This window comes from Oncorhynchus tshawytscha, linkage group LG29, assembly GCF_018296145.1.
Source record: "Oncorhynchus tshawytscha isolate Ot180627B linkage group LG29, Otsh_v2.0, whole genome shotgun sequence".
Taxonomy (NCBI): Eukaryota; Metazoa; Chordata; class Actinopteri; order Salmoniformes; family Salmonidae; genus Oncorhynchus; species Oncorhynchus tshawytscha.
The window spans coordinates 16,589,111-16,601,201 of record NC_056457.1 but is presented as its reverse complement, the minus strand read 5'-3'; the positions used below and the strand labels follow the sequence as shown (position 1 = coordinate 16,601,201).

Here is a 12,091-nt window from a genome sequence, read left to right as displayed (position 1 = left end):
CAATTTACTACAAAGTGCCAGGTCAGGCTAAGCAGAGACAGTCAAAGCCCTAGTGCCTCGTGGCCTACTTCAGACTCATCCCTGAGACCGACCCCTAACAGATGGACTCCTAACTGAGACTGACCTGGCCAAAGACCTCCTCATTGACGGTGAAGGTGAGGTCCAGGATGTCAGTGATGTCATTGTCCTTCATCCACTGGAGACTCTGATGGAACTCCTCATCCAGATACTCCAGATCACTCAGGTCTGTGGATCTGTGAGAACATCACACATTGACTGGTTGACTGATTGATATGATGTTACAGTAGGATTCCTTCTAAAAGATGTGTAGCATGATGCAATGTTAGTACAGATACATTGTACGGGGAGAGGAGTGTGTGAGGTAATTGTACAGGGAGAGTTGTGAGTCGGGTAGATTGTGGCACAAGACGTGTGTGTGTGTGTAGGGTGAAGAGAGGTAATTGAGGTACAGAAGTAAGAATGTGTAGGCTAGATTATGGTACAGGTGTGTGCGTGTGTGTGGGGTATATGGAAGCAAAAGGGTGGTCAATGCACTCACAGTCTGAGGAGGGCCTTGTAGAAGGGTCGTGTGAAGAAGGCATCCAGCAGATACTGGTGGATCAGGGCCAGGCCTAGAATACGCCCACTGAAGCGGAACCTAGGAAGGAAAGGAGACGAGGAGAGGAATCCACTTTAGACTATTGAGAGGCAGACCATGGTCTTGGACAGGACAAGCTGCATAAACCTGTCTTCGTCTTCCAAAGGTAAAAACTGTGGAAAAGCGCTATCAACTGTTCAGGAAAGGGTATATTCTCAAGGAATGAAGGATGTTGTTGGTTAATGGTATAATTGACACTAATTTACTTTCAACTTGTGACTGGTAATTAATGACTCGGCAGAGTGCCATCTGCCAAGCTATAAACTTTACCCTCATTGGTTCAAGTCCAGCGTCCAATGACAGGCTAATTGGAATGCTATGGCAACCATTTTGTGTCCATGAAGTAGTTTAATTTCCGGTGACAATGAACGGAGCTCACAAGGCTGCATTTCCACTAAGAGTAAAAACAGGGAATATTACAGGGTGTTGGCTACATTTCACAGCTTAAATCAGTTTCTCCTCTATAGGTTTAGTTTTTCAGTCTATGCTATTACACTAGTCATTTTCCTGAGTACACAAGTAATTTGCGCTGTTGAAAACCAACAATCCTTGTACTATTCCCCACTGCTTCAGGGTTGACACATATGGTAAATACATCATACTGGTACATCATACCATGTTTACTAGAGTGTCATCATTATGTTTGTGTCAAGGGGAATATTAAACGATGCTTGGTTTTACATGACTCCCCTAGTCCCACCAATAAAATGCTAACGAGTGATATTAACCCTAGACAATTTGATGACCTACACCAGTTGTACGGTGGTCATAAACTCCTTGGCTAAAGATGCACAGAAACCAACTGTAAAACATCTGGTTTTATTTGTATTTTTATTCATTAATAGTCTCTTGGCTAAGCCTCATTTAAAGAAAAGATTAATATCTCATTTGCTGCATTTACTCAGGCAGCCCAACTCTGATATTTTTCCCAATTATTATAGGTCTCTCTTTAAGCAGTGTTGTGGTGTCTCTCTTGTCATGATGTGTGTTTTGTCCTGTATTTTTAGTTTTAATCCCCCATCCCCACAGGAGGACATTTGCCTTTTGGTAAAACAAATAAGAATTTGTTCTTAACTGACTTGCCTAGTTAAATAAAGGTTAAATTAATCTGATTGGTCAATAACCAATTAGTGGCAAAATATCAGATTTGGGCTGCCTGTGTAAACACAGACAATAGATCACCTGGTTAAATACCTGTATAAAAAAGTAAAAATTACGATAATATGCTCTCTCAGGGTATCAGTCCTCACCATTCCAGATGGTTCTCAACGAAGGCAGACATGGGGCTGATCTGGACGGTGTAAGTGTCGTTGGCTGAGTACTCAAACAGGCCGTAGTAAGGGTTGAATAGCTCTTGGGACAACAGGAAGAAGAACTCCCTGGAGGGGCCGCTGTAGTCCAGCCTAGAGACGGGGGACATGGGGGATGTAGTTTTAAAAATACGGCAATGGGATCAATCCCACATGCACATGCTTCCATGCACATACATGCACACACACGCTTACCCCTCCTCTCCCAGGAAGGTGATGTAGAGCTTGTTCCTCTGCAGCTCCTTGCGGGAGTAGGCCATCACCTGGTTGAAGGTGCCCTCCAACAGGTGGTCTCTTCTGATGATCAGTCTGGGACAATAATTAAATGATTAGCAAACTACAGTTCCTGTACAGACATGCTTATCTCCTCTCATCACATCATCTTACTGGGTCTTATAGAGCTATTCAGAACATTTAAGATAGAAATTCAGACATAATCCACAATGCTACATGGTAGAGAATCATCTACTGTTTCTATCTCTAGCTGTAGTTTCTGCTTGCAACATCTTGCAATATCCTTGACATATAATTACCACCAGAGGGTGGGTATCAGCATATACACTCAAGTATGTGTCACTCACACAAACACACACACACACACACACACACACAGAGACACAGACACAGAGAGACTTACTTGATCTTCCCTGGCCCCTGGCCATAGCCCTTAGCTTCCAGCTTCCTGTAAAAGTTACGCAGTTTGGCTTCAAAGTCTCTGCGGTATGGAGCCGGAGCTCGGGCCCTCTGTAAGCCTGCCAACACACACAAACACACAAGCACACACACAGAGTGAGCGATAGCCATAATTTACAAGCTAATAAGCTAATACAACTGCAATCAATACCTTATACATACATAATTCATGGGCCTCAAGGCCCAGTGAAAAACACAGGCACTTATGGGCAGTTGTTAAGAGTTCAAAACCTTCCCCACTAGTGTAGCTGAGCCAATGATCATCCTTGTTGTTGTATTTTTTGGGGGTCACGTTTTGATGCTTGAAGCACTTCCACATCCCTAAGTGACCGTATTCACCATCTAATGGACAGTGTATATCCAACCAGCGGTGGAATATGCTGCCACAGTGATCCATCAGTCAACTCATTTTTTGATATGACTTGAAGCTAGCCTGAGTCAGGCTAGCCTCAGTTCAACAGAGCAAGGGAGGAGAAAAGTACTACTCAGATGCATGCACCAATCTGGGCCTACCATCACTTCACACGCACTCGCAGGGAAAGTCTCTTCGCAAGATTACATTTGACATTTTTGACCCTTAGCGCCGTGTCCTCCCACTTCAACAATCGTCTGTGAGCCTACACCAGACCTGCTCCTCAACTAAAATGGAACTGATCCACTGCAGGACTGAGCGTTTCTGTTGCAGCGCCGTCCCAGCCATGGTCCGCCTGCTGAACAGTTGACGATTAACATAACTTTCTGTTGTTTACTGTATTTTAATTTGTATTGCCAATTGTAATATTCAAATTTAAGTTGTATTCACAATTAAGCATGTTGCTGACATTTGTACAATGTTCTGTTGAAAAAGCAGTCAAAAAAACTTCTCTCTCAACAAGACCAAAGGGAGAGAAAATGCAGCATCATTCCAATCCAGGTTTGCCTCCCTCCTGCTGTGGCCCTGCTCCCATTCATCCATTAATAGCTCCTCTGCTCTCATCAAAAAGAATAAGAACCCCTGACACCTCCTCATGGCCTCTTAACGACTCTATCAGCTGATTAGCGCTGCATGGCCATGCTCTAATGTAGCACAGCAGGGCCTTTCATGGGGAGTGATGATCGTATTGTGAGGATGCTAGCTGTTAGCTGCTAGCCTAGCACCAAAGATATTTACAACTAACCCAAGATATACTGAACAAAAATAGAAACACAACATGGAACAATTTCAACGATTTTACTGCGTTGCAGTTCATGTATGGAAATCAGTCCATTGAAATAAATTCATTCGGCCTTAATCTATGGATTTCACATGGCTGGGCAGGAGTGCAGCCATGGGTGCCCCTGGGAGGACATAGGACCACCCACTGGGGAGCCAGGCCCTGCCAATCAGAATGATTTTTTTCCCCCACAAAAGGGCTTTATTACAGAGAGAGATACTCCTCAGTTTCAACAGCTGTCCGGGTGGCTTGTCTCAGACAATCCTGCAGGTAAAGAAGCCGGATGTGGAGGTTCTGGGCTGGTGTGGCTACACGTGATCTGCGGTTGTGAGGCCGGTTGGATGTACTGCCAAATTCTCTAAAACGAATTTGAAGGTGGCTTATGGCAGAGAACATAAAATTCTATGGCAACAGTTCTGCTGGACATTCCTGTAGTCACCATGCTATTTGCACTCATCCCTTAAAACTTGAGACATCTGTGGCATTATGTTGTGTGACATTTTATTGGCCTTTTATTGTCCCCAGCACAAGTGGCACCTGTGTAATGATCATGCTGTTTAATCAGCTTCTTGATATACTACACCTGTCAGTTGGCAAAGGAGAAACACTCACTAACAGGGATGTAAACAAATGTGTGCACAAACATTTCCGAGAAATAAGATTTTTGTGAGACGTATGGAACATTTCTGGGATCTTGAACATGAAACATGTGTCCAACACTTTACATGTTGCAATTATATTTTTGTTTAGTATACTGTAGTTCATCTGTGTCGTTTTCAGTGGGAGCAAATTAAGGATAGTGGGCAAAGTCAAGGACGCGTAAGCGAGATCCTATTGGCGTGTTTTAGCATGTTCAACGATTTTACAGTGGCAAGTAAAAGTATGTGAACCCTTTGGAATGATCTGGATTTCTGCATAAATTGGTCATCAAATTAGATCTGATCTTCATCTAAGTCACAACAATAGACAAACATGGTGTGCTTGAACTAATAACACACAAATTATAACATTTTTCTTGTCTATATTGAATACATCATTTAAACAGGTTGGAAGGTTGGAAAAATTATGTGAATCCCTTGGCTAATTGGAGTCAGGAGTCAGCTAACCTGGAGGCCAATCAATGAGACTGGATTGGAGATGTTGGTTGGAGCTGCCTTGCCCTATAAAAAACACTCACAAAACTTGAGTTTGCTATTCACAGGAAGCATTGTCTGATGTGAACCATGCCTCGAACAAAAGAGATCTGAGAAAACCTAAGATTAGGAATTGTTGACTTGCATAAAGCTGGAAAGGGTTACAAAAGTATCTCTAATAGCCTTGATGTTCATCAGTCCACGGTAAAACAAATTGTCTATAAAATGGAGAAAGTTCAGCACTGTTGCTATTCTCCTGCAAAGATAACTGCAAGAGCACAGTGCAGAATGCTTGATGAGGTTAAGAATTATCCTAGAGTGTCAGCTAAAGACTTACTGAAATCTCTGGAAAATGCTAACATTTTTGTTGACGAGTCTACGATACGTAAAACACTAAACAAGAATGGTGTTCATGGGAGGACACCATCGAAGAAGCAATTGCTGTCCAAAAAAAAATGTCTGAAGTTTGTAAAAGTGCACCTGGGTGCAAAATGTTCTGTGGACAGATGACACTACAATTGAGTTGTTTGGAAGGAACACACAACACCTATGTGTGGAGAAAAAAAGGCACAGCACACCAACATCAAAACCTCATCCCAACTGTAAAGTATTGTGGAGGGAGCATCATGGTTTGGGGGCTGCTTTGCTGCTGCTATCATCAACGGAAAAATGAATTCCCAAGTTTATTAAGACATTTTGCAGGAGAATGTTAGGCTATATGTCCGCCAATTGAAGCAGAAGTTGGGTGATTCAACAGCACAACGACCCAAAACACAGAAGCTGTCATTGTGTGCTCCCTCTCTGGCCTCTAGGTCACCAGGCTGCTCGTTATGGTGCACACCTGTCACCATCATTACGCACACCTGCGCGTCATCAGACTCACCTGAACTCCATCACTTCCCAGATGACCTTCTCTACATTTGTCACTCCCTTTGGTTCCTTCCCCAGGCATCATTGTTTCTGTTTCAGGTTCATGTCTGTGCGTTGTTCGTGTTTCGTTTATTGATTAACCCGATTGAGATGCTGTGGCATGACCTCAAGAGAGCAGTTCACACCAGGCATCCCAAGAATATTGCTGAAATTAAACCGTTTTGTATAATGGAATGGTCCAAAATTCCTCCTGACCGTTGTGCAGGTCTGACTACAGAAAACGTTTGGTTGAGGAGGTCAACCAGTTACTAAACCCACGGGTTCACATACCTTTTCATTCCTGCACTGTGAATGTTTACACTGTGTGTTCAATAAAGACATGAAAACGTATAATTGTTTGTGTTATTAGTTTAAGCAGACTGTGTTTGTCTATTGCTGTGACCTAGATGAAGATCAGATCAAATTTTATGACCAATTTATGCAGAAATCCAGGTATTTCCAAAGGGTTCACATACTGTTTCTTGCCACTGTATCTGCATAGTTCAAATAAGGAACACTCTCTGTGAAGCGTGCATGTGCATAATTCAATTCGCCCTTGCACTACCTGTAATATATATTTTTAATTTAGCAAAGCTCCACGTCTACAAAACTTTGTGAACTCTGTTCGAAACAGATTCCAGCTTTGGGAACAGAGAACTGTATTGCGATCTGGCTTTTCTTCGATGAGAAAATCAGCAGAATGTTGGCACAGTTCCACCTCGCTCCATACTCTCCCACTGCCGGCCACTGGGCTTCCTCTATTGCTCTATGGTGTGATATTTAAGCAATAAGGGCCAAGGGGTTGTGGTCAATATACCATGGCTAAGGGCTGTTCTTATGCATGATGCAAACCGGAGTGCCTAGATACCACAAACCCCCAAGGTGCCTTATTGCTATTATAAAATGGTTACCAAGGTAATTAGAGCAGTAAAAATACATGTTTGTCATACCCGTGGTATACGGTCTGATATACTACGGCAGTCAGCCAATCAGCGTTCATGGCTCGAACCACTCAGTTTATAATGGATTCTATTTCACAGTGTAATTATTCATTCATAACTGGCTCTAGGAGCCCAAAGTATGGTCTGACTGATATTTCATAGCCAGTGTAATTATGGGTATGTTATCTTTGTAAAGGCTGAGGATAGAATGTTGACACCATCAACCCAATTGCTCATTTAAATCACTCATTGTGGTTTGCATTGAGTGGTGCTTGGGCTTCATAATAGCTACTGTTCAAGAGGTGACTGGTTGTTTCCCTTAATGGGACTAATTCATAAGTGGCACTTGTTATGACTTGATTTCATGTGGTTCTAAGGATCCTGATTGGCTTAGGTCCTTAGTGCAGTCCGAGTGGTTACCCTCACTTAAATAAATGATGCCTATTCAGACATGGTTTGGGGTATTAAGTTAGGAGGGTTTGGTGGTGGCCCATGAGGCTAGAGCCCTGTACTTGATTAGCATACATGAGAGCTGATTGGCTGGTCAGTGAAGTTAAAAGTGAGGGAAGACCCACCTGGGGAGTTTTGTGGCGAGGATCCGGGTGAGCAGCGGGGCGAGAAGCTGTACCCCGGGTGAAAGGAGTGGGGTGGAACATAGGACATGATTTCCTCCTCAAACAAGCTGCAGGGGAGAGAGATTGACAGGGAGGGAGATAGGGAGAGAGGGAAAGTGATGGAGGGAAAGTGATGGAGGGAGAGCATTAAAGGGATAGTTTACAAATTCGAAATGGTCCAAATGTTATGGACACCTAGAAAGGACAAAGTATCAAGTCTTTATTCCATTCCATTTCGTGAAGGAAATTATCGCTGCATTCTATACAGAAAACTGTCTGTCGATCATGTAGATTACAGGGTTTGCTCTCCTCACAAACATGGTAGACAGACTGTAACAAATACCAATTCTGTCAGGCTGGGTCTGTGAACTATAAACCCATCAAATTACGGCTGCTGGCTGGTCTGTGGACTATAAACCAATCACATTACGCCTGCTGGCTGCTGGTTTTGGGCATGGGTATATAGGCCTAAAGTAATACAGTGTGCCCATGTGAAGGGTGTAATCGGATTGGCTGTGAGACAGACAGTGAATGAGCCGTGGGACAAGATGCTCTGGGTTTACTGTAATCTAGCCAGCGTCCGGCCAGCGGAGCCCCGCAGAACCAGCCAAAACAACCATCTAGTATCAACAACAACAGGGTAAACAAGACTACCTCAGTAGAATGACCAGGTCAGCATCACAAGACAGCTTCTCCACCCCCTGTGAACCTTCCGTCTTGATGTAGTGGATCTTCTCCCTGATTGGTTGACAGAGTGAGAGCAGTCAAACATCCAGCCAAATTGTGACCTTAGAATTCTAAGGTTCTATCGGCAACAAGAGGATTCTGAGACTGGCTTTAAACAAAAACTCACTGTACTGCCCTCCAATTATGAGAGCCTGCCTGTTCACACTGACTCTGTTAATACTAAGAACTTCACCCTTACACAGGAAACGGAATCCCTTGTAGTCACACTTACAAACTACAACATAAAGGCTTTATAGGGCATTCATAAAAAAACATTTTTTTTAAGGAATATATATATAGTTCACAAATAATTTATAAACCAAGTCATAGTACATAAAAAGTGATATAAAAGGTTATTACCAAACGTATTTGTTCACAACTTAAACACAAAAAGGTAAAAATACAAACTCATGAAACAATTCATAAAGCAACAATAAGTCTTGCAAAATATATAATATATAGAGGATCACCTTAGTACATGGTTCCTGGCCAGGCTCGGCTGGCGCTCTTGAAGCATCTCAAAGATGTTTGGCTGGCGAAGGAACGCCACTATCTTGTCATTGTAAGCTGTGTTGAGGGGGAGACAGAGGGGCATTTATTGAGATGACTCATGTATTGGAGGCAGCTCTGCAGACTGGTCACTAGCTGGTAAAGTCACAAAGTCAGAAAATCTGATTTGAAACTTAACCCTGAGCTTAACCCTAGCCTTAACCACACTGCTAACCCTAACCTTAAATGCTGGAAACCTGATCATATTTTTACGATATAGACCATTTTTACTTTGCAGTTGGCCCACGTTAAGTTCTGCCTCCAGGGCAAGATTCATGACAATAAAGGTTAACCTGGACAGAGGGCAGGAAAGTGATGCGCAACACTATCTCTATCTATGATGGTTAAAACAAAGTGACCTTTCTGTCAAATGGCGCTCATCAGACAGAGAAACTGGGGAGACAGAAGACGTGATGAAGTTAGCTCTGGTCCAGGGTGTTATATGCAGCTTGCTGATGATGAGGTTCAGAATTAGCAAGCTGCATTTAAGTCCTTGGACCAGTGCAAGAGTATAAGGGATCGTGCTGAGATACTTCCTTTGGGTTATTGCTATTCACACAAATTGTGTTAGCACTCTGTGGTTCCGGATAACTTCAAAAGATAACAGTAACTTTATAGTGTGGCTAATTATTCAGGCAGGCAAGACGACTGGTCGCACATCTTGTCCTCCATACAAGAACATGTTCAGAGAAAATGTCACGCTGTCGTTGCTCAACACATATCTGGATAACTTACTGTATGTCTAAGTGAACACAACTACCCCACTGAACCCATTTCCGATGGAAGACGGCTATCTGGTTAAAACCGCCCATCACTCTGTCCTAGTCCTGACATGACTGAGGAGAGGAGAGGCATTCTGTGGCACTCTGGGCTTTGTAATCACAGCGAGCGCTGTGCAGCTCAACCGCACCAGTGGAGACGTTACGGATGCGGGAGGATGAGAGGGAACCATAGACCTACATGAGGGGAATGAGGAGGAATATAAATTCCTACGGCAAGCCAGCGTGTCTTTAAGTGCCACGCCAGCTGTGGTGGCTAGGGCCGTGCCTGTGGCCTGGCTGATTCAGGAACCATTTTCAGGGTAATTTGGACAGAGAGAAAAAGAAGGAGTGTCTCAGGGGACGTGATAGAGTCACACAATCATTGTCCTCAGCAATGAGACTCTCCGTTGAGACAAGCTGTATGCTTCTGGTTTGGCCCTCACTAGAAACACTTGGGGTGGATCAGTTGGTAGGAGGGTTGGGCTCTTGCATAGATCACAGACACTGAATACGCGTGTCGTCAAGACCATTTGGATGAAAGTCTGCTAAATGCCTAAACACAAACAGACAAAATATGTGTGACTATGATTGAGCACGAGGGTCCAAGTTCTGTAAAAGTTACAGCCACAGCTGAACAATATTAACTCTGCTGCAGCACTTACATGGTGCACCTAACGGTGTGGAGTCGGGGTGGTACTGGCTACGTATGGCGGCTACCAGGCTGTTCCCAGGTCTGTGAATCAGGGAAGCTACTCGACTCCGGGACACATCAGACGCCTGGGACAGACACCACAAAGATCATCATCACTGTGATCCTCGTCGTCATAATCTCAATCGTCAGCTCATAGAAGACATTAGATGAGTCTACTATTGACTCCATTGGTAATGACAAATAGACCATTCAATTCCATTCCAAGAGGATTCTCTCACCTCTCCAGCACTGTAGCTGCGCAGTCTCTGCAGGTGCTGCCTGTGGGTCAGATGGTTGGGCAGACGGCCGTTCTGTAAGGGGATCCTGGGGTCAATGAAGGTTGTCGCCCGGCTGTTGTGGTCCACGAAAAACGACTGGAAAGAAGAGGAAAACAACGTCAAACAGAGATTTACATGAACAGGACTTGAGACTAAGTATCCAGGGGAAACCCACAACCATGGTACCTAAAGTTTCAACACACTTCACCATGGCTCAAGTATCTTTCCACTGTGGCTAGACATTATAGGTGGAATCCTGACATCAGATAACTCAAGCTTCTTATATTGACATCAATTATGGAATCGGGGTACAATCAGAATCTCTCGGAATTCTTAGTTTCATCATTTATCATTTCAGGACTAAGCTCCATCTCTCAACACTAACTACAACCTAACTATAAGTGCATAGACGTCGGATAAGTGAGCAGACCTTTACCTTGCCCTGTGGGTCTGTTTTGATCTCCCAGCCTCGGGGCAGCTCTAGTTGTGTGTCGGCAAACTTGTTGAGGAAAATCACCAGGTCTCTGTTGTGCTGGTAGCGCTCAAAGTTGCGCGCGTCCCGCCTGACCTTCAGGATCATGTGCTTCAGACAGGTACTGTTGGTGAATATCCGGTAGGCACCCTGGGATTGCCACACAGAGAACACATTACATTGCAGAACGTGGAGTGGTGTGGTTATACTGTGACAGTGGGGGGAAAAGACCCAATTTACTGGCTTGCAATGCTACTGAACGCTATTGGAGTCATTGTGCACAGAAGGCGCAACCAACGCTCTCTCCACGCAAACATACCAGGCTTTGTTACATAAACACGTATGCTTTTAGACACCCCCCTGAACTGAAATAGAATGTCACAGAATCCGCAAACAAAGTTATCCAATCGAGTGTATTTAGTAGTAATACACATTATTTGACCTTTCCATCTGATCAACTATCTATAAACTCCTTTCAACCCAGGGGAAGAACTTCTCCCTCTCTGCCTCTCTCTGTCAGTTGAAAGGTCACGTCCCCACCTCTGTAACGGCTTCCCTTGCTTTGGCAGGAAGTTGCAGCGAGCTCCGACTCCCAACGGTCGATGGATCAATAACCAGACTCTATTAATAGATCGGCCATCGGTATGGAACAACGCCGCCGTGTCGACCCAACCGCAACCGCTGGGCTTAGTTTGATGAGGTCATGACCGTGAGAGGACCGTGAAGTCACTGTTGGTGGTAATAAGCACCGTTTACCAAGGCAACAGCAGGGTCATATTATCTGGAAATAGACCTGAAGTGCTCAGGGATATGACCTGTCCTGTCCTGTGCTGTGCTCTGAGGGAAGATGGTGAACGGGGGAAACTTCACTGAACAAAACTATAAACGTAACCTGTAAAGTGTTGGTCTCATGTTTTATGAGCTGAAATAAAAGATCCCAGAAATTTTCCAAACGCACAAAAAGCTTATTTGTCTCAAATTTGCTGCACAAATTGTTAGTGAGCATTTCTCCTTAGCCAATAAAATCCATCCACCTGACAGGTGTGGCATATCAAGATGCTGATTAAACGTCATGATCATTACACAGATGCACCTTGTGCTGGGGACAATAAAAGGACACTCTAAAATGTGCAGTTTTGTCTCAATTTTTGAGTGAGCATGCA

The 12,091-nt window shown here is 43.9% G+C and overlaps 1 protein-coding gene across 1 annotated transcript in view; it reads right to left on the bottom strand.

The window, feature by feature from the left end:
• Window positions 1-12,091, bottom strand: part of LOC112227572 (E3 ubiquitin-protein ligase HECW1) — a 65,560-nt gene that overhangs the window by 7,711 nt on the left and 45,758 nt on the right. The window contains exons 13-23 of the mRNA XM_042308869.1: window positions 10,893-11,078; window positions 10,418-10,552; window positions 10,150-10,264; window positions 8,648-8,744; window positions 8,106-8,189; window positions 7,413-7,519; window positions 2,606-2,720; window positions 2,164-2,277; window positions 1,909-2,061; window positions 560-658; window positions 125-254 (exon numbers count right to left, since the gene is read on the bottom strand). Coding sequence (XP_042164803.1) covers window positions 125-254; window positions 560-658; window positions 1,909-2,061; window positions 2,164-2,277; window positions 2,606-2,720; window positions 7,413-7,519; window positions 8,106-8,189; window positions 8,648-8,744; window positions 10,150-10,264; window positions 10,418-10,552; window positions 10,893-11,078 — 1,335 coding nt within the window. The remainder of the gene's footprint in view (window positions 1-124; window positions 255-559; window positions 659-1,908; window positions 2,062-2,163; window positions 2,278-2,605; window positions 2,721-7,412; window positions 7,520-8,105; window positions 8,190-8,647; window positions 8,745-10,149; window positions 10,265-10,417; window positions 10,553-10,892; window positions 11,079-12,091) is intronic.